The sequence below is a fragment of the Akebia trifoliata genome, chromosome 8 (genome assembly GCF_017979445.1).
Source record: "Akebia trifoliata isolate Shusen 1 chromosome 8, ASM1797944v1, whole genome shotgun sequence".
NCBI classification, from domain to species: Eukaryota; Viridiplantae; Streptophyta; class Magnoliopsida; order Ranunculales; family Lardizabalaceae; genus Akebia; species Akebia trifoliata.
The window spans coordinates 9,789,223-9,810,233 of NC_141382.1; the positions used below are offsets into that span (position 1 = coordinate 9,789,223).

Here is a 21,011-nt window from a genome sequence, read left to right on the forward strand (position 1 = left end):
TTGAAATGCAAAAAAGAGGAAGGAAAATGATCAAGATCTTGTTCTTACTGATTTTAGGAATCCGACAATATTTTTTTCAACTTTTTCTGAAATAAAAGTTTTGATCAGCAAAAAACCAATCAGATTTTCAAATAAAAAGATGTTGGATTACACAGTTATCCCCGGCAGCAACGCCAATTTGCTCGAGTTGTAGATGATGATAAAATAAAAAATAAAATAAAAACCTTGGCAAGCAAGATTCGAACCACAGAGACAACATTAATCCAAAGTATTTTTACTTCCAATCCAATTCAAGTTTATGTAACCGATTAAAAATAGTTTTCGAGAAAGATTTATCTAAAATAAACTATTGAAATAAAAACTTAAAAATACAAAAGAGAAGTGTAGATCAATTAGATCGACCTTCACAAGCTTTATCAGTGAATTCTAATTTTTTTTATCTCGATCCACTAAACAAAGTTAATGTTTGTGAATCAAAAAATCAAACAATTATAATATAAACGAGATCAAAAGTATGCAATAAATTAGGTCGAGATTATTAAATAAACATTAACTGTTCTCTATATTTTTTAACTTATCAAAGAAAAAATCATCAGAACTTTGACAAACATTCAATATTCAACCTAATAATAAATATCTAATAATATCACAATAAAACTATGAATTCATTACGAGAACAGTAAAATACTAATAAATTTTGCTCCGGCTTCTTCAACCAATCTAACGGAGATTTAGCCAACAGTCATTAGAAGAACAATAAAGTAAGAATAAAGTAAAAAAAAAATATGGAAAGAAAAAGTAGAGATGAGAGAAAGAAAATATATTTATTGCTTTCTGACTTATAATTGGCAGAGCCTCCTTAAAAAATTTTATAAAATTAAGAAAGAAAGAAAATATAAAAACTAAAACAAAACAAAACAAAAAAATAGAAGTTGATCTTCAGGGAGATAAAAGATAGGAGATCCTTCCAAAGGAGATGATCTTCGAGATTTCATGCCCTTTAGTCTGGTCTCCTATTTATAAAGAGACCATATTAGAATTTTTTGGATAATTAGGATTTCGAAAACATTCCGTGATTACAAAAATACCAAAGTCTTATTTTAATACAAATGTCTTTCAGCCATCAAGCTTCAATACGAATTTCGATACTTAACTTTCTTTATTAATCGCAACTCCACCATTAACCATGGTGCTGTAGTAAAATTTGGCCCAAATGTCTTGAATTTTGATACACAGTCTTATTTTGGATCCTGGATCACAGTAGTAACTTCGGATTTTCCTTATTCTCCTTGAAACTTTACGAATAATTCCTATTACATGTAAATAACAATATTTAATTGAAAATGAGAATTATTATGGACTAACAATGAACTATATGCAATTAGAAGGTTTAGTGTATGATGTATGATCGATAGTAAAACTTGCTAAATAAATGCAGAGATTAAGATTAAGAAATGGACTTTGGGTAAGTCGAATTCGTTCCACAGGGACAATGAGGATTCACGGATTCATTCGGATAAAAATGCCAAAACAGAATTGAAAAACAGATTAGTTTTAAAAACAAAACAAAGTTGTAGTAGAAACTAAATTGAAATCTAAATAGAAAATAAAGATTGAAATTCTAAGAGAGAAGGATTAGAGAGTTCAATGTAGCCTTTGCAAACCATCCACAATGCAGATTAATTCTGAATCTAACTCAATCCATGTAGCAAGTCATTGCTCATGGATCGGAAAGTGGAGCTGTTTAATCAACGAAAGTAACTAGAAGTTATTCATGTAAATCCTAATCTGATTGAGATTGCTTAATCTATATTCTGATTCTTCACAGAGCATAGCCATTCTTGAACTTATCTAAGTAATGGCTATCAAAGTTGAATCAGAAATATAAGTTAAGGGATCTAATCAAAGAAGAATTTACAGAATATTTAACAAGATAAGCAAGAATAATGAATTTGAAACTACATTAAATGGATGGACTTGCTCTGGCATTATTGAACTCTCTAAGGAGATTCTAGCCACTCATTGTAAGATTCATAATTGCAACAATTAATAAAAAGCAAAGAATATGGGTGAAGAAGATGAAGACGATGATCGATCCGAAATTCTCCTTTTATAGCTCTTCCAACAATTACATAAACAATGAGTAGTTCCTCTTGATGTTCTCACTACACTCAAGATCTCACTCAAAGGAAAATTGCAGAGAATTACAAAGAGGAGAAATCAAAACTTAGAGAAGAAGAGAGCAAGGAGAAGGACCATTCTCTAAAATCAACCCTCAAATTTATAATGTTCGTATTCGGGCAATCGGGTTAACTTTTCGGATGATTCGCTTCAAACTACCCATTCAGTTACAACCATCGAAGCTTCTAGAAGCTTCTGTGAAAATCTCGAGGGCAAATTCCTCGAGATGACCGCGGCGCGGTCATGCCTAGCCGCGGCGCGGTGATGTGGCGCCCAAATCGATCGAGATTTTTCTGGATGCTTCCTTTCGGCTCGTGCATTGTAACCGTAATTGTTTCGCGATTTGTTAGCTTCCACGTGCGTTACAATTAATACTAATATATCATTAGCTCTATTAATTTGGATAAATAAAATAATTTTGCAATTATTTAAATGAACTAACATTTATGTAATGGTAATCTTAGTGCAATTGTGGTCCCAAAATTGAATAATTGGGACCTTATCAATGTAATGATAAAGTATATGTAATTAGGGCTCTAAAAACGACTTTCTAGACCCTGATCAACTGATTTTGGAAAGAAAAAAAAAATCAAGGATTTTTTTTTGTCATTTTTCATTGGTCTATAAAGAAGACCAAGGTCAAGGGGCATATCTCTAGTTTGAAAACATTGGGGTGTCTCAAGTATTCATAGCGACCATGTGTCATGAAAATAAAAGGGTGTAGACACCCCATTTTTGCAACCGTCTGATTCGACAACTCGTTACCCAATTGTTGTGGATACTTAATGATAAATGCATAATTCGTGCGAAAAGCCAAAAGTTTGTGAGAAGCCCTCTTCCAATTCTTTCCCAGTCTTCCCATATTCTCTCTCTTATCAGAATGCTCAATGTAGAAATTACGCACACTTAAGAATACCACATATTTATACTTGATGTAGAAAGTACAAATGTTTAGGATTACGACATATTTCGATGACCTAGAGACCTCGCAACACTAAGAAAATATGACTTTGAGACTTAGAAATAATCACTTTGCAACCAAACGAAATCGTTCGTAAAAATTCAAAAAATTTATAAAATGATAAAAATACCCCTCACGGGTCTCACACCTTGAAAGTATTTTCATTACTCTCAGAATGCGATTTCGAGTCTTACGAGACTAAATCGGTGAAAACAACGAAAAATTGTAAAAATAACAAAAATGCCCCTTGACATTCTACTTTTAATTAGAAATCTCGATTCTTAGAAAATGTGATTGAAAATAAACTTTCAACAATATTCGCACATTGAGAAAACTTAGAGATCCCACACTTATGAAGACCAAAAAATTCCAAATAAAATGACAACTTCTTTACATAAAATGACGAATTTTCATTCACATAATATGAGGATTTTCACTATGTGAAATGACATCCATTAATCACTCGAAATAAGAAAAATGCACAATAACAAAAAAGTTTGAAAATTGAAATATTTAATCCGAGAAATTAAGTCAAATTTAATCCATTTCGATTAACCATCGATCAACCAATCAATACAAAATTAAGATGATCACGCCAATCGAATTAAAATTAAACCAATCTTAACCTATCAAATCGACAAACCGATTCAAAAGAAAATGAGATCAAGCCAATCATCAAGCTAATTAAAATCAATGGTGTTCAACTAATCACCAATCGATCTTAACCCATAATTTTTTTAAACAATTTAACCAATCATTGAGATATACAAATAAAATCCAATTGGTGGAGGGGATTTTCGTGATATACTGAGATGCATGAGATCAATGCCCATGCATTCTCTTATCTTCTACATAGTCGGCCAAAGAGAGAGAGAGAGAGAGGTGGTAGGGGGCTCCATTGGAACTCAACCTCTCTTATACCATTGGCCAAGAGAGGGAGTCCCAGAGTCCCAATGGGACTCTACCTCATCCCCTTCTCCCATCTCTATATATACATGATCAAGAACTCATGGTTGAGGACACAAAAAAGGGAAAAACACAGGAAAACAAGAAGAAGAGAGATCGTGCATTGTTCATTATCTTCCCCAACCAACTTTTGCCATTAAACCTGCAACCACCTCACACCCTCTTCCCATTAATTCAAATTGAACATTCTTCTCTATCAAACCAGCTCATTTATAATTCCTATTTTTCACTAAACCGAACCATCAAACTCATCATTTCTGCCATTGTTACCCCCAACCATCAAACTCATCATTTCTGCCATAAACCGAACCTTCACCATTCGTTTCAAACCTCCTCCCATCATCCCGTTCGTTTTCTAGCATTAGAACCAGTTCGAAGCAATCCTTCACTATCATTATATCACCCCAAAGACCTTCATTCTTACAGTTTTACAGCACCATTAGCACCCACCTTCAACCTTTATTAGCACCACCAAACTTCTACCTTCGTTCAGCAACCTATAACAGTCCCATTCCGTTCATTTTTCTTCTCAACACAGACCTTCAGTCATCTCTGTAATAGTCTTCATTCACCTCTCTCGGCTTCCCTATTCATTCATCATCATCTCCATGCTGTAATACCCCCCCCCCCCACCCACACTCACTCTCAATTTCAGTCATTAACGCCCCTCCATTTGGCCTCTTCTTCCTCCCCACCACCCCAAACATCTTCTTCCTCTTTGTTTTATGCCTACCTTTGACAGACATCTACCACACCATTCTCCATCGTTTTGCAATCCATTAGCAGTCTCATAACCCAGCCAAAGCAAGCCCCATCTCTCCTTGTTCACGTTTTTGCATCCAGTCTAACACCTTCTAGTCAAACGCGAATGACTTCCTCTAGAAAAATTGGAACCACGATAAGCTTTTTTGAATTAGAAACTAGACACGAACATCTTTTCAACGTATATCGTAAGGCTCATAACTCTTCTCCAATTGATAAAGATTTGTCAGAAGTTAAGGCAAAATATGAGACAAAATCGGAGGTAGTCTGAACCTTTTAGTCAAACACGAATATCTTCCTCTACAAAATTTTGGTTCACGAACACTTTTTCATTAAAAACTAAACACGAAGAGCTTTTCAACGGTATAGATGCCTTCTAACTCTTCTCCAATTGATATAGATTTTTCTAAGAAATTGAAGTAAATCTGAGATTAAAATCCATGTAGCAGCCCAACATTCAATCTAAACTCATCGACCTCGATTCTCATACTCACGCAATGACCAACGATTCTGAAGGGATACTTCAACAATCGAAACAAGGTAGGTTTTTTATTTTTTAATTATTTTAATCGAGCCAACTCGATTCAAAAAAGAAAATAAAATAAAATAAAATAAAAAAGATGTCTCTTTAAAAAAAATAAAACATGGCAGTCAATTTGCCAATATTTCTGATTTTCCAAGTCAACTCATTAACTCCAACAATGTTTTCGAAAATTTCACGGATCACGCGTATCCGAAACTATGTTTGGTCTAATCCCGAATAAACTGGATCCGTGGGCAACTTGAGAGATCATCTCAATCCCAGACCACAACAAAAATAAAATTTTTTTTTTTTTTGCTTTCTTCTACTATTTTTTTAAAATTTTATGAGTTAACTTAGTACGTTTTTTCAGTTTAATTTGAATCCCTCAATTTGACTTTAGGTAGCTTTGATCCTTAGTTTGACTTTAATCTCCCATTGACCATAAGTTTGACTTTGATTTTAGTTTCTCATTGATCATAAGTTTGACTTTTAGCTTTATTTTGATTTTAGTCTTCATTGATTATAAGATAGTCTTGGATCACAGTAGAAACCAATTATCTCAATCGGGTGAACTCGGTGCCTAACACCTTCCAATTCCGATAATCTAACCCTTTACTCATTGCCTCTATTGTAAATCGATCTGAATTCCATTTAGAGTCATCTAATGATTCCTAGACCTAAATTATGAATTCTACTAGGATCCGCATCATATCCGCATATTGTTCCCGAGGGCATTTTCAGAGAGTTCCTTCAAAATTTTGAAGCAAGCAAGACACTTCAAATTTTTGCCAAACTCAAGTACCATTTTCACCCATAAAGTTGAAATTAGTTTTTCATAATTCTACTTTGTCAACTTAGGTGTACATTAATTTTGGTTCAAACCAATAATCCTACTTTTTATCAACTTTGTAATTTTTACACATTTTATCTTTACTCTCTTATGGTGTGATCTAACAATACTGTTGAATGATTGAAACAACTATTGGAAAAATCAAGTCTTAGAAAATAAAGAAACTACAATTTTAGAACTTTAAGACGCAAAAAGATTGCTTTCTTTAAGACTTTATTTGTCCTCAATCATAAATGAATTTGTTGACGGATTACCAACAAAATAGCCCCCAGTTCTCTTATGAAACAGTATGTATTCTCCGGCTTGATAATTTGAGAAAATTAAAATATTCCATAATTTGTTGAAAAACTTTAGTTGAATTCAGAAAATACAAAGTTAAATTCTCAAAATACTAGAGTGATTAAGCCTAAATGTCAATCCTATTTATAAAGGTTGAAGAGACTCTTAAATGTCTTTTCATAAAGATACTTGAACAAAAGGTGTGTCCTTTCATAAAAAATCAAGGAGTATGTCCATTCATGAATAACCAAAAGACATATCCATTCATGAAAATCCAAAGTGTTGTGGAGTGTGAAACCTGATAGTACTGGTCAACAAGGAGGTATTGTAAATCAAGCCATGCCTTCACGTTGGTCAATAAGAAATTTTTCAAGGGTATTTTCATAATTTCACTAATATTATGTAAAACTCTAATTAGGTTTCCTGGGGTATTTATATTTCTCGTTTTGGTGAATGGGTGTAATCCGTGGACGTACCTAGAGGGAACCGCGTAAAATCTCTGTGTTTCTTTGTGTGCTTGCATCTTTAATTTGGTTTTTTCGATTTGTTTTCTTGTTACAATTGCACTTGTTTTCTTAACAAAAGACTTGGCTCTCCATGAATAACCAATCATTTGCATCTCTTGAAAATTTTATTTAATCAAAAAACAGATTTTATAAAATAAAATCCCAACAACACCACCATTTACATCCTTTTTAGTGAAAACATATGGGTGCCTCCACTTGATTGTTGTAAACAATAGGAATATTTTCATTTGCAATAAATTGGAAGAATATATTGATCTCTCTACCTGATTAGTGTCAAACGGTCAAACAAAAATATGGTGCATCATAAAATATTTCAGAAAGATAATTATGTTATCTAAAGTTGTAGGACACAATATCCTCATCAAAATTTATTTTGAAAGGTTATAGGTAACAAGCTAATGTGAAGAGTGAAACATTTCAAAGTGACTTTCAGCCTCATCTGTGCTCTTCATGTCCATGCCTTTCTTCTTGAGGAAATCTGAGTACCATCGAGCCGATGACTTAGGTTGTCTCTTCAACTCCTTGTCCTCAAAATCTACATGAATTAGACCGTAGCGTGACTGGTAACCACCTAGAAGCTCGAATACATCTACTAATGACCAAACAAAGTATCCTCTGGTGTTTGATCCATTCCTGCACAGAACCAACACAATCCACTCTTAAGAAACAAAATTTCACATTTTAATATGATGGTAAGAGAAACTAAACCTAATTGCATTTAGTGTGCTTTCAATGTAGCCACTCAAATAGTGGATCCTTGCAGTGTCGTTGAGGGTCTCATTGTATAACCCTCCATAACCTGATTTTACAAACAAAATCAATATCAATTCTCATATTTTCATTGATCATTGAATTTATATAAGAAACATTGGTGACTATTTTGGTTAATTATGATTTTTTTTTTTTTGGTTATAAAATGTACACCTCATGAACACCATCACCTAGCAATCTATGTCCTAAATACAATACCCGGAGAAGTGATTCTATATGAACACATAGGTTAAAAATAGAACTGTACCAAATAAAGCCTTTCATGAACCTACAACCGAGTTTCCTAGACATGTTTCAAGGAGTGAGGATAGTGTTGGTTTATGATTTAAATAATAAAAAAATTATAGACTTAGGTGCATTAAATACCCAATTTAATACACCTAAGTGCATGGATCAAGATTCATACATTTATGTTTTTTCATAGACTGAGGCGCATTCATGTTTAATAAATCTTAAATAGATGAATGAATTTAGCTAGAAGAGATCAACCTAAGCTTGGAAGATATTTTGGGACATGCATTAAGTAAATTTTTGTACAATGCACCTAATGTTGAAGTTGGAAGAGATTGTGAGACATGTATCAATTAATGATGATCCATTGCCCCAAGTTCTTATCAACCACTATATAAACCCCTTAACCCCATCTCTCAAATTTTTCAATTTTTTCTCCACACTTTTGTGAGAACTTCTTTTCTTCATCTTAATTTTGGGCATTCTAAAGAGGTAAGGTACATTTTCCTTCTAAGTAGAACAAACTTGTAGAAGAGTAGGATCGAGTCTAGACTAGGTTGAATCTTGAAGATAGCGTTGTCATGTTCCTTGCAAAACGGGAGGTTTTGACTATCTCCAAGAAGTATTTGTGCGCCTCTTTACCAAGTTGATTTGATATGTGACCATTGTTCTTTGTTTATTTTCTTATAAACAAAATCAGTTTTGAATTCGATTTCCCTACTATTTATGTATACCATTTTCCTGAATATAGACAGAAGGATTGCCATAATAATCCTTGAAGTATTCAAGCAGACTCTGTAAACCTGACGGATTGTAAGGTGTAGAACTTGGCACAAACTGAGCTATGGGTGTTTCATCTTTGTCAACTGCAATGAAACATCACAACATTAATCAGAATTACAAAATTTTGCAAGTCAAGATCAAAGGAAGGATGATGAGTCATGAGACCTGAATATTTAACAGCCATGTCGCTACTAAAGTCTTGAGACCCATTGGTCTGATTATTTGAGTTATCTTCTATGTAAACTGTCATGTAGTGATTCAAGCCGATGAAGTCGGATGACCCTTTTACTAGTCTCGATTCTTGTTTGGTGAAAGATGGGATCCTTGAAGCAGCATTCTTCTTCATAATCTCAGGATAGTCTCCGAACACTAGGGGATTCATAAGCCTGTGGATTTAACCAAATTTGTGAGCATGAAACCCACAAAAATGAGAACGCAACGACATTAAAAATTAGAGAGAAAACAAAGAACACAACAAGATTTACAAGTATGCATGCATGTACATATGTTCTTACCACCCAGTATAGAAATCTGTGGCTCTCTGGGATGCTATAACATCTGCAGTTGAGTTTGTCGAAGGGGTAAACCATAGAGCATACACATTCAAGCCTATCCGACCATTTTGCTTTGCCTGTCAAATATCAAATGGTGACGATCAAATCATTGATATTGACTTTTAACCGACAAGAATATTGTTATTTGTGTCTTTTATCTCAGTGTAACCTAGACGAGGTTTTAATCTAACAGTTAGGATAAGTTTTCTATTTACGAAGCCTATTACAAACAATGAATGAGATGATTTAGTCAATTGTGGGAATTATTCTTTTGGGGCTTGAGAGAGATAGGGAGAGGGGAGGGGGGCATAATAAGATTTTAGGGCTCAAGTTTGGGATTAAAAGACGTTCTTTCTTGTAATATTCTTCATTTATTCTTATAGTGAAGAAGAACATAGATCACTCCCCCATGAATGTAAGATTCAAATTCAAACCAACTAAATATTGGTGTTCTTTTGTTTTGATTATTTTCTTCGTACATTGCATTGAACAAGTAACTCCAAAATACTCATCAGATATCTCTTATACTCACTTTGTACTTTTGTCTGTACAATGCGGCCGCGGATGCATGTGCTAGTAAGGAATGATGAGTGGCAATGTATGGTTCCACAGAGGAATTGCCAGTGGAGCAGTTAGTGTAGCCACTTGGATATGAACATCGCTGAGGTGGAAATATTCCAGCATCGTAAGCTGCTACTGCATTTACATTTGGCTCATTTAAGGTGGTCCAGTGAGTGACCCTGTCACCAAACTCCCTAAAGCACACATCTGCGTAGGCTGTGAAGTCCTCACTGGATAAAAAATAAGGGTGAATTACCATCATTTCATGAATTGAAAATGGATTATTTACGATTCCGACTAACTGTTCATTTTAATTACATGATCATGTTTTCGTTAAAAAAAAAATTCAGAACGGTAACAAATTCAACAGTTTTAAAGTGCTTATTTCACTGGTTTAAAATGACAATTTCGCAGGTTTAAAGTAACGATTTCCAATTAGTCACTTAAAACCTGTGAAATAGTCACTTCAAAATGAACAGTGAGCCGAAATTGTAGATTCTTTAAAAGTTGATCACTGTGTTGTAAATATCTCAAAAAACAAAGTAAAATATAAAGAAGCCATGTTATATTTATGTGTCATGGACTTAGCTTTTCGCTTGATTGAAGCCCATTTTCTTTTCTTTTTTTTGAAAGGTGAGCAAGGTTAAGGTAGAGACCTTGGGAATAACCTCCACAAGGTCTTACTACTGAGCCAAGTGGTCCTTCTTATTGAAGCCCATTTTCTCCTCGCAAAAATAGTCGACTTGTGGCATAAAAGAGTAATATAATCAAGGAAAGAAGGTGAAATTACATAATTCTTGGGCTTATCCATCCTTCATATTCTTCTTCAAGTATTTGAGGGAGATCCAAATGGTACAATGTAACATGTGGTTGAATGCCTACAATTTCGTAGAAGAAGTGAAGACAGAGAATAATAGGGAGAAAATTTTGTTAGTTAATAAATTTTCAATTACTTTTACCTAAAAACTCTTACTATCCCCCCTCCCCCCCCCCCCCCCCCCCCCCCCCAAAAAAAAAAAAAGCCACTCTTTATCTATTTAAGTTTGTTGTTTCATTAGAAGATCATACCATGCTGGATCAATTCGTCAATGAGATTATTGTAATATTGAAGGCCTTTCAGATTAACGGCTCCCCTTCCCTCTACAATAAACAAACATTGTAATGTGCAATAATACAAAAATATAAACCCTATCAATCACGCCATAATATTTATAGTATTAATACATGGTTAAGGAAGATAAGTCCTATGATCTTACTTGGAAGGAGCCTTGACCAAGAGATGGAGAATCTATAGGCTTCCAGACCTATATCACTCATAAGCTTAACATCTTCCTGCATTTTTTATTTTTTCAAATAATGAAGATTTATAAGATAATTATGAATTAAATTTTAGAAACCTTTTAAATATAAAAATTGAACCATATTTGCATACCAACAGATGTGAGGTTTTGCCTGATAAATAGGTAGTATATAAGAAACAGATTAATCAAACAGTTGAGATCAACAGCATCACATCACAACACATTGCTTGCAGGACTGTAATATTGAGAAGTGAGAACTGTTGATCATTGTCTTCCACATGGTAAATACCAAGACATTAATTTGGACCCACATTACAAACAATTGATCCTATATATCAAGTAACACTAATGCTCGGGTGACATTGGATTTACTGCAATTTTTACATTTCTGACATGGAGGTGTGCACATAACTGAAGATGCTTCTTACTTGTGTCTCGAGGAAACACATCTACGGTTACCTAACCCTTGACTTCAGTGCTGTATGTGAGACTGCCCAAATAGATGGGTTCATCCTCAAATTCTTTACAAAACCCTAGATTTTCTTTAGCAACCCACTTTTCCCACAATCCCATTGCCTTAACCCTTGATCTCAAGACGACAAAGTGTACGCATGGGATGAAGTTATGTTTTTGGAAAATAAAGGGTTTTGATGTGAAATGAAAAAATGGGTGCCTCAAAAGTATCCTTTATATTTTGAAATATTTTCCATCAAGTCAAGCTAATTGTAATTAGAGTGACCTCAAGCTTGAACCTCATATCGCACATCTTGACATGAAAGTGGATAGGAGCCATATATGCTTTTTCACTAGTATCTTGTATGCCAGGTTGTGCAATGTGAGGTACTATCTTTAGGTCACTTCAACATTATTCATTTGATAATAATCAAACATTAATAATAATATTAAATAGAATAACACTAAAGTAACCTCAAGGATTGACCTCATTTTACACTTTCCTGACATGGAGGTGTGAACGAATCATTAGGTGCTTTACATCGAGAAACAAGTGAGAAGCATCTACGATTTTGTGCATACCTCCACATCAAGAAAGTGTGAAATAAGATTAATATTGAGGTCACTCCAACAAGATTCTATTAAATTGGAAAAATTATTTAATTACTATTTATTTAAAAAGATACTAATTAGGTCATTTGACTGCCATAGTAAAAGTTTCTGAATTTACCCTTGTCAAACCAGGTAGTTTGGCCGCTTAATTTGAACTTGTTTAATAAAAAATTAAAACTAAATAGTCACAAAACCTAGTTTCATTGTTTTACAATAAAGAGGAAACAAGGTTATTTTTTTAAATAAAATGTTGAAACAAAGCAATCAAACGACTTAGTCTAAAAAAAATTGAATGCAAATACATCATTAAACCACCTATTTTCATTTTTGAATTTAAAGTATGATAACTAATAGAAATTTGAATGAAAACAGGCAGTTCACTGGTCATTTTTTAGTTACAATGATTTATTTTTTCACTTATAAATATGGCTTTCAAGGTGTTTTTCCTCACTTAGTTTTAGTGAACTTACTCTCTCTATTTTTTCTCTTTATTTTTTTTATGTTCTTTATTCTCTAATTACTACAAGCAAACATCAAATTTCTAAAATGACTTGAAGAATGATAGTATACTGATGTAGAAGTTATTATGAAGATAATGCTCAAATTTTAATGATAATGCAAGAGATTACATTACTGAAACTATAGATGATGATTGCAAATACTTCAAATTGTGACATTACAACAATTTTTTTCTTGAGGTCAAGTATTACAATAGATTCTAAATCAATATTAATTGATATTTATAATAAACCTAGGTATTTTAGGTGATCAAGGTATTTTACTTTTTTTAAAATAAAATTGATAGTCAAAGGACCTTGTTTTGAAGGTTACATACATACAAGGGTAATTTGATACTTGAACATTTTTTTTTCTTAAAAAAGATGCTCAAACGACCTTTTTTCGTAACAAATTGGTCAAACTACCTTATTAGCGTCATTTTTAATAAATTATTTTTTAAACCTCAAAATTATCCTATATAATTTTGAATTTTTTTTTTTTTTTTTTTTGTCTAGTCAAGCTATAATATTTGATAATAATCAAACATTAATAATAATATTAAGAGTCTTGTTAGAGTAACATTGAAATTGGCATTGGTGTGCACATAACCATAAATGCTTCTCAGTCGTATCTCGATAAAAAACATCAGTGATTCGTACACACATCCACGTCAACAATGTGTGAAACGATGTCAATTTCAATGTTACTTCAATATTTTCCTACATTAAATAGAATAATGCAAAAGTGATCTCAAAGATTGATCTCATTTTGCATTTTTCTAATGGAGAGGTATGAACGAATTATTAGATCTTTTTCATCGAGATACAAGTGTGCCCCTCCACATCATGAAAGTGCTAAATGAAGTCAATCTTGAGTCACTCCAGCAAGACTATAAATATTAAGAAAAAATTGTAAAATTAAAAAAGATTAATGCTAGAGTGACTTCAGTGGGAAACACAATGGGAACATCTTGAAGTGGTGGTACGCACATGTCCATAGATGTGATTTTTGATATGCAAGTAAAACGCATCTACAAAGACAATGATGGAGTTAGGATTTTCTTGTAGTGAGAACAAATTATGGTTAATTGTGTAATTAAAGAATTTGAATAATAAAAAAATTATTTGTGTTGGAAAATGCGATTGGAAGGAGGTGAGGGTGTGAGGGCAAAACTTAGAGAGAGATAAAGGTGTGAGGACAAATGGGGAGAGAGGTGAGCGAGTGGGACAAATAGGATATGTAATTAGTTGAAAAATATAAGGGTGTCTCAAAGTTCGTGGGGGCAATCTCCGCCCTTATACGGAGGTGTGGGCCATCACGTCAAAGTATCCCCAATGAGCTCAGCACAACTCATATTTTAATTATTATTATTTTAAATAGATTTCATTCGATCGCTAAAATGTTAAATTTTTCCGAAATGACGCATGCACTTACGTAAATTAGAACGAACCAAACATTCTTTACTTTAAGAGGAGAAAAACTTTAGATTTTTCTAGTGTTACGTAAGTGTTTGTCGCATGTGGTTGGCAGCCTAATTATTTGAGAGCCGTGCTACGCTACCTTCGTTGCCCAAAGCATTCAACATTGCGCTGACTTGGTTGTGCACTGATAACCATAGATTTTATTCCCTAAGATAGAAGAAACAAAACAACGGTTCTCTATGTACTGTCACGTCAGCATAGTATTGAGGGCAGTCCATTATTTTCCTTTATTCAACAAGTCCTGACTTTTCCCTTTCAAAAAGAAAACAAAAATCTTGGCTAATATTTGATATAACTCTAAAGAAAAATTTCTAGTCTTACGGTTGTTTTTTTTTTAAGCTGTTATTGCCACACCAATCCCTATGTAAATCATCAGAGAATTGCACATATTTGATGTGGCATTAGTAAAAGTTATTGTAGAAATAGTAATTCTCTTTTATTTTATAATTAGGTATCCCTATAGATAGGTGACTTAACCCATTAACAAGTTTTGCCTAATCCACAGGCCATGGTCTTATCGAAGAACTAGTCTTGAGGCATGTGCAATGCCTACACATCACACACCAAGTAAGTGAGAGGCACACATCAAATAAGTGAAGGTGTGCCCTCTTGGGTGTCCCTTGAGATTATATGTCTTATGCTTTTAATTACATAAACAAACTATCTCAAAGATTCATTATCTACTATATTTCTTTAATCCACCCCTAAATTATTTGTCATAATTTGGATTTAAAATCACATCTAATATTCTTATACATTTTTATTGGTGTTGAAAAAGGCTTAGTATTTTTCTAAAATTATTTTCTAAACACATTTTAAAATATTTGTCAAAAAGGTTATATTCCTGTCTTGACATTTATTTATTTTTATCATGATAATTCAGGATTTTACTTTTATATTCTTCTTGTGAATCTCAAATAAAAATCATTTTTATGAAATTTAAAAAATAATAAGGATATAATTAAAGACAGATTTAGTAAAATACTTTTGATTTAAATTTTTTATTTTAAATTTGGAAAAAAAAAAAAAAAAACCCAGTATAATGGGTATCATTGAATTAGACAAAATAACAAATTTACGATCCCGATACTCATGGATCATGAAACCTCCATGTACCTTGCACCACCAAATATTTCCTCAAGAGCTAAAGAAATAAGTAAATCAGAAGTCACACTCAATTAATTACCTTGTATTTATGGTAACCAGCAGATGCTATATCTCCTGTGCTCTTGTCTGCCATCATCCCTAATTAGCATAAAATATTAAATATATTAATAAATCGATATATGTTCTAAAAGTATTTATAAATTAAAACAAACTTAGATTAAATAACTAAAGAATTTAGGAGGAGAAAAAGTGGTTCTAAAGGCGAGTACCCTTGTGAGTAAAGATGTCCCATATGCTTGGTGTCCTTCCATCTTCTCTTACTGCTCCTTCAACCTTTACTCATCCACACCACCAACAAAATTTAACACAATTTGATTTTTTTTTTTTTTACTTCATATATATATATAAGGAGTAATTAAGTAAGGGCACCATACCTGATAAGCAGAGGTTCCAGCACCAAAGATGAAGTAGGAGGGGAAGTCATCTCTACTAAATTTGGAGGAGTTTTGGCCCAACCCAACTACTGTTAGACTTACCAAAAGAAGTAGAGAGATGAGAATTTTCATATCTAAATTAATCTAACTATACTTTCAGTTCTAAAACTTTATCTGATATTTGTGTGGTTTAAGAGAGAGAGAGAGAGAGAGAGAGAGGGAGAGAGAGAGGAACACTTACATAGGCTTTTATGCTAATAAATACACTAATGGATCGAGAAGAGACAACAAAAGCAATTGAAAATAAAAGCCTCAAACCAACGGATGTGATTGGAGGGTATAGCTGTAAATGGACAGCATCATGGAGATTTAGACTTTGTTTTTTTACTGTGTTTCATACTGCATTGATGTGGTGGCAATAGATGTCATAATGTGAAAAAAGCTCAAATTTGACGGCCTTGGGCCGTCAAATCTCATAAAATTGGACGGACCAAGAGGTTGAATTGGCATCGAATTTTTTTTTTCGACAGACTGAATCTGTCAAATTAATGAAGGATGAGAGAAATCCGACAACTCTAAGCCGTCAAATCTGAGAACATCAAGAATTTCAACGATCCTTGACTGTCAAAATTCGGTTTCTAAAATTCGTGGGCCTTGGCCCGTCAATTTTTTCTATGAAATTTTCCTGTTTTCACGTAGTGTGTGTTTGCTCGAGATACAATTGAAAAGCATTTATGGGACACCTCCTCATCAACGCAGTGTGAACCCCAACACAACTCTTAGCATCATATTTGAAATCCATTCAATAAGTTTGGATCCAGACTGAGAATTTGGTTACGATGAGGATTTTTTTCAATAAGTATATGTTATTGGCTCAGTTGTGGATCAATCATGTCTCCAATTTTATAAAAGGGAGAATGACTTTGAAGGACTCTTTATTGAGAATATCTACCGAGTAGTCCCCTACTAAAAAGACAAACCATTCAAGTCTTACTCAATAAAATATCAGTTTATTAGGATCTTTTAAAGATTTTTTAAAAAGAAATACCCGAAATATTCCTTTAACAACTTAATAAAGTGTTTGATTTAAAAATATAGGTAGTCAAATAAAAAACTTTGACCAATTAATTTAATTATTAATTATTTCTATAAATAAATAAATATTTTATTTATTAAAATTAAATTCAATATAATTTTATTTGACTCATTTGTATGGATATGATAATTTTTGAGTTGAATCAATTCGATGAACATTCAAGCTGAGTTTTAAAATTATGTTTTAATTATTTATATATTTTAATAAATCTAATATATATAGACCAAATCAATTTGATGACGGTCATACTCGTCTCCATCATCATCATTGGTCTATATCATCTATGTGATTTAAAGATTACTAATTTTAGTAAGATAAACAAGTTTTTTTTTTCTTGATCTATAAGAGATGACCATAGTTAAAGGGCATGTAATTATAAAATATAGGAGTAGTTCAAATATTCTCAAATAAACATATTTCTTTAAACTTCAAAAATCATTAAAAAGGTAATTATGGTATTTTCATTTCAAAAATCATTTTTAGACTAATATTTGATAAATTGAGTACTATAGAGTCCATAATTTTTTGGAAGAGACTTTTTGGTATATATTTTCAAAAAATAGGTATTTGCTATCATTGTCCCTTTCATAAAATGAGGGAAATTGTGTAAATATTACATATTTTATCCAAATATACAAAATTTATGAAAAATTTATAATGTGTTTTAGAAACAACCCCCTGTAAAATTGGTGTTATTAGGGTTACCCCCTTGCAAAATGCAAGATTAGCTTTACCCCCCTTGACCGTAAGTCAATGTTATGTTTTCTTGGTGATTTAATGGTGAAATTTTAATTTTTTTTTTTCAAAGCATTATTGAATTATGAGCTAAGGGGGTAAATATAATATCACAAATTTTACAAGGGGGTATTTTTAAAATACCCCAAATTTATACTGTGCATAAAATTGGATTTAGCCCGATCCAATTGTACTGGATTGATACGAGTGACAAGCATCTATGGTTTTGTGCACACCAATGTCCCAAACGATGGCAATTTCCATTTTACTCCAACCAACTCTTTATAGAAAATTTATATTGTACGTAAAATTGGATTTAGCCTGATTCAAATGTAATGGATTCAAATTTGGATAAAAAAAATATTAAGATCTACTAAAAGAAACCCTTATCCAACAAGCACGATCCGATCTGATCCTCTTATCGGATTAGTACCGGATCTAATGCTTTCATGGTTATAATTTACCCAAAAAAAAAAAAATCATTGTGAAAGGACAGAAAAGTAGGGATGCAATTTGGTTCAGTTTGAGGTCAAATGGAAACCGAATCGACATAGGTCGACTCCACTAAATAAGAATTAGAATCAAAATAAATTCCATTGGACCCAAACCAAATTAAAGTTGGTCTAGTTCGGTTCGATTCTAGAGATTGTCAATATTCTTTAAATTGTAAGCAATAATTTTTAATGAAAAAATAAATATAAATTTTCATACAATAAATCACAAATCTATCCATAAAAAGTCATTAATTTCTTTGTAAAAAATTACTAATTTATGTCCTAGCTCCTAAATAATTCATAATAATTCTTATATATATATATATTTATTTATTTATTTATTTATTATTTATTTATTGTATAGGGGTTCGGTTCTCGATTTGGTTTGGTTCTATACAAGATTGATTTTAGAACCAAATTAAATTTGTCGATTTTCCATTTTTATTACCTATAATCGAACCGCAACTTATTCTAAACCAAATCAAACCATCTTAAAACTATTGATTTGATTCCGTTCTCGGTTTGAACCGGATCAAGTTGCACCCCAACATAAAAGTCCTTTAAATAATGGGGATCGGATGTGACCATGACATGTTAGTTGGGAAATACCGTTTCTACGATTAAGTCAAGGTAAGCTTTTTTAATCGTACTTTCTCAGCTCATATATGTATTCTTTTTTCGCTTGTGATTGGGACTCATGTTTTAAATTTTTCACAACTACTTCAAATGAGAGAGCTGCTATTGGCACCCTAATGTTTTACTTATTACACCTCAATTACAAATGAAGAAAATAAATGAATAGTTAAAAATGAGTAAAAGTTGGGTGCCAACAGATAAAGGGCAAATTATCAAAAAATCTGTAGAAATTTTTTTTTTAAAAGGTAACAAACTTTTTGTTTTTATCATTAGGAATCCAAAATGTCACTTAAAGTGGCGTTTTTGCATTCATGAGAACTACAGCCCCAAACTACCCTCTGAAAACCACACTTGAAGTGGCATTTTTTTTTTCTATATTACGAGCTCTATTCCAAGCACTGCAATCTGGGCAAGCGAAGTCCAAATCCGATGGGTTCAACTCGACCTTGGGTCAAGTTTGGGGGCAATTAGCTAGAGTTCATGCCTAGGTTTGGATAAAAATAAATAAATAATTTGACCGAACTAAATCAGGTTGGGTTTGGGCATAGACGTCGGATTGTCAAATTTGCCCAAACTCGATCTTAAAATGGTTATAATTTAAAAATATTTTTAAATATCTTTGTTTGTTTCTCATTCACAATTCACATTTTTTTTTTATTTATTAGAAGGGTATCTGGCCAGCTTGTGAGCACCAACTATTCCCTCCTCCCCGAACAAGACCTGCGAAATAGGATTTTAATCCTGCGATCCGTGTTCACAATTCACATTCTAAACTCTAATCATTCATCATCACTTTTTCTAAACAATTTCTCATGATTTCATGCATATAAACTTTGAAATATATTTTTAGGATAAATTATTGTAAATTTTATGTTTTTTTTACATACATACTACTTATCTTTATATAGGTTATTATGTTTTTTACATACATACTACTTATCTAATATTAATGAGGAATGAGTCAACCCGACCAACCTGACTTGGGTTGGTCTTGGGGTTAGCATTTCATGCCTGAGATCGGATTGGGTTCGGGCACGGTTTGGTGTTTGTCAAGTGTGGGTTGGGCACGGATTGATCCCAACCCGCCCAATTGCAATCCTACTCGCGCTAACCCTCTTCTTCTTCCCGCTTCTTCATTTCATTGATGCACATAACACACTCTTTCTCATTTTAACGACGCACACAACACACCCACTGCATCAAGATTAGTCTTTTTTTTTTTTAATCTATTTTATTTGTTCACTCTAGTTTGTTAGATACCCACAAATTTTTTTATGAATTTCATGATGCACCCATGATCTATCATGAATAGATCACGATCTTAGAGCATGATCAAGATCTTTATATCATTATTTATTTGGAGAGTTGTTATTTGCACAACAACATTTACTTATCACACCCCAATAAAGAATAAAACATACTTTTCAAACATTACAAAGGTTTGACACAATAGTATAACACTCGTTCAAACAATTTTATCAGTTGTTTATAATTATTATTAGAAACCTATAGAATCCTAAACACAAAAAAATATAAATTAAATCTAGAAAAAAAAAATCGAGTGAGATTTTATTGGCACCCCAAGTTTTACTTATTCTCTCGACCATTAACTTATTTCTTTATTTTTAATGTAATATGTAAAAGTTGGGGTGCCAATAGAAGTTCACTTGATTTTTTTGCTAGATTTCCATTTTTTTGAGTTTTGATTATAAATGATCGACAAGGTCACATATCAAGTGGTATTTGGATCAGATATGTTAGCATTATATATTTAAATATAAAAAAATATTATTTAAAACTTATTATTTTTTTAATAGTTAATTTTATTAATAATGCAAATTGACTGTGTATCCCCTACGAATGCAATCTTAATTACAATATTTAGGGATTGGGACATTAGTGCTCCGCGAGAAGTCCTTACTGCTACTACTAATTTTTAACAATACCAACGGTTACATACAATGTATACATGTGTTATATTTTAACTAAAAGATTTTAGCCACAAACTTGCATGTTTCATCTTCTAGTTTACTACTTATATCATTTACAAGTGCGATATCAATCATAATTTTTTAGGGATTGAAACATTAGTGGTTCGCAGGAGGTTCTAGATGTTGTTGCAAGTATAGGCATACGAATGATTACCAAAAGGGAGGCTCATACTGATGAGTCTGGATCCCATATTCTCTAGAGCTTATAGATGGATAATACTTAA

General features: G+C 32.6%; 1 protein-coding gene across 3 annotated transcripts; it reads right to left on the reverse strand.

Moving 5' to 3' along the window:
• Positions 1-7,358: 7,358 nt before the first annotated feature.
• LOC147395995 (beta-glucosidase 22-like) lies at positions 7,359-16,026 on the reverse strand. Of its 3 annotated transcripts, none has more exons than XM_086450438.1 (12): positions 15,836-16,026; positions 15,671-15,734; positions 15,481-15,539; positions 11,206-11,281; positions 11,018-11,089; positions 10,740-10,827; positions 9,921-10,179; positions 9,350-9,465; positions 9,000-9,220; positions 8,855-8,917; positions 7,758-7,848; positions 7,359-7,682 (listed from the first exon to the last, which is right to left on the reverse strand). In XM_086450438.1, the coding sequence occupies exons 1-12, from the start codon at positions 15,965-15,967 to the stop codon at positions 7,445-7,447; spliced, it is 1,479 nt and encodes a 492-aa protein (XP_086306564.1). In that variant the 5' UTR covers positions 15,968-16,026; the 3' UTR covers positions 7,359-7,444. The 3 variants fall into 3 exon arrangements, with proteins under 3 accessions (XP_086306564.1, XP_086306563.1, XP_086306565.1); XM_086450437.1 differs by having other exon boundaries at positions 8,786-8,917; XM_086450439.1 differs by lacking the exon at positions 7,758-7,848 and having other exon boundaries at positions 7,490-7,682; positions 8,786-8,917.
• Between the last annotated feature and the right edge of the window lie 4,985 nt (positions 16,027-21,011).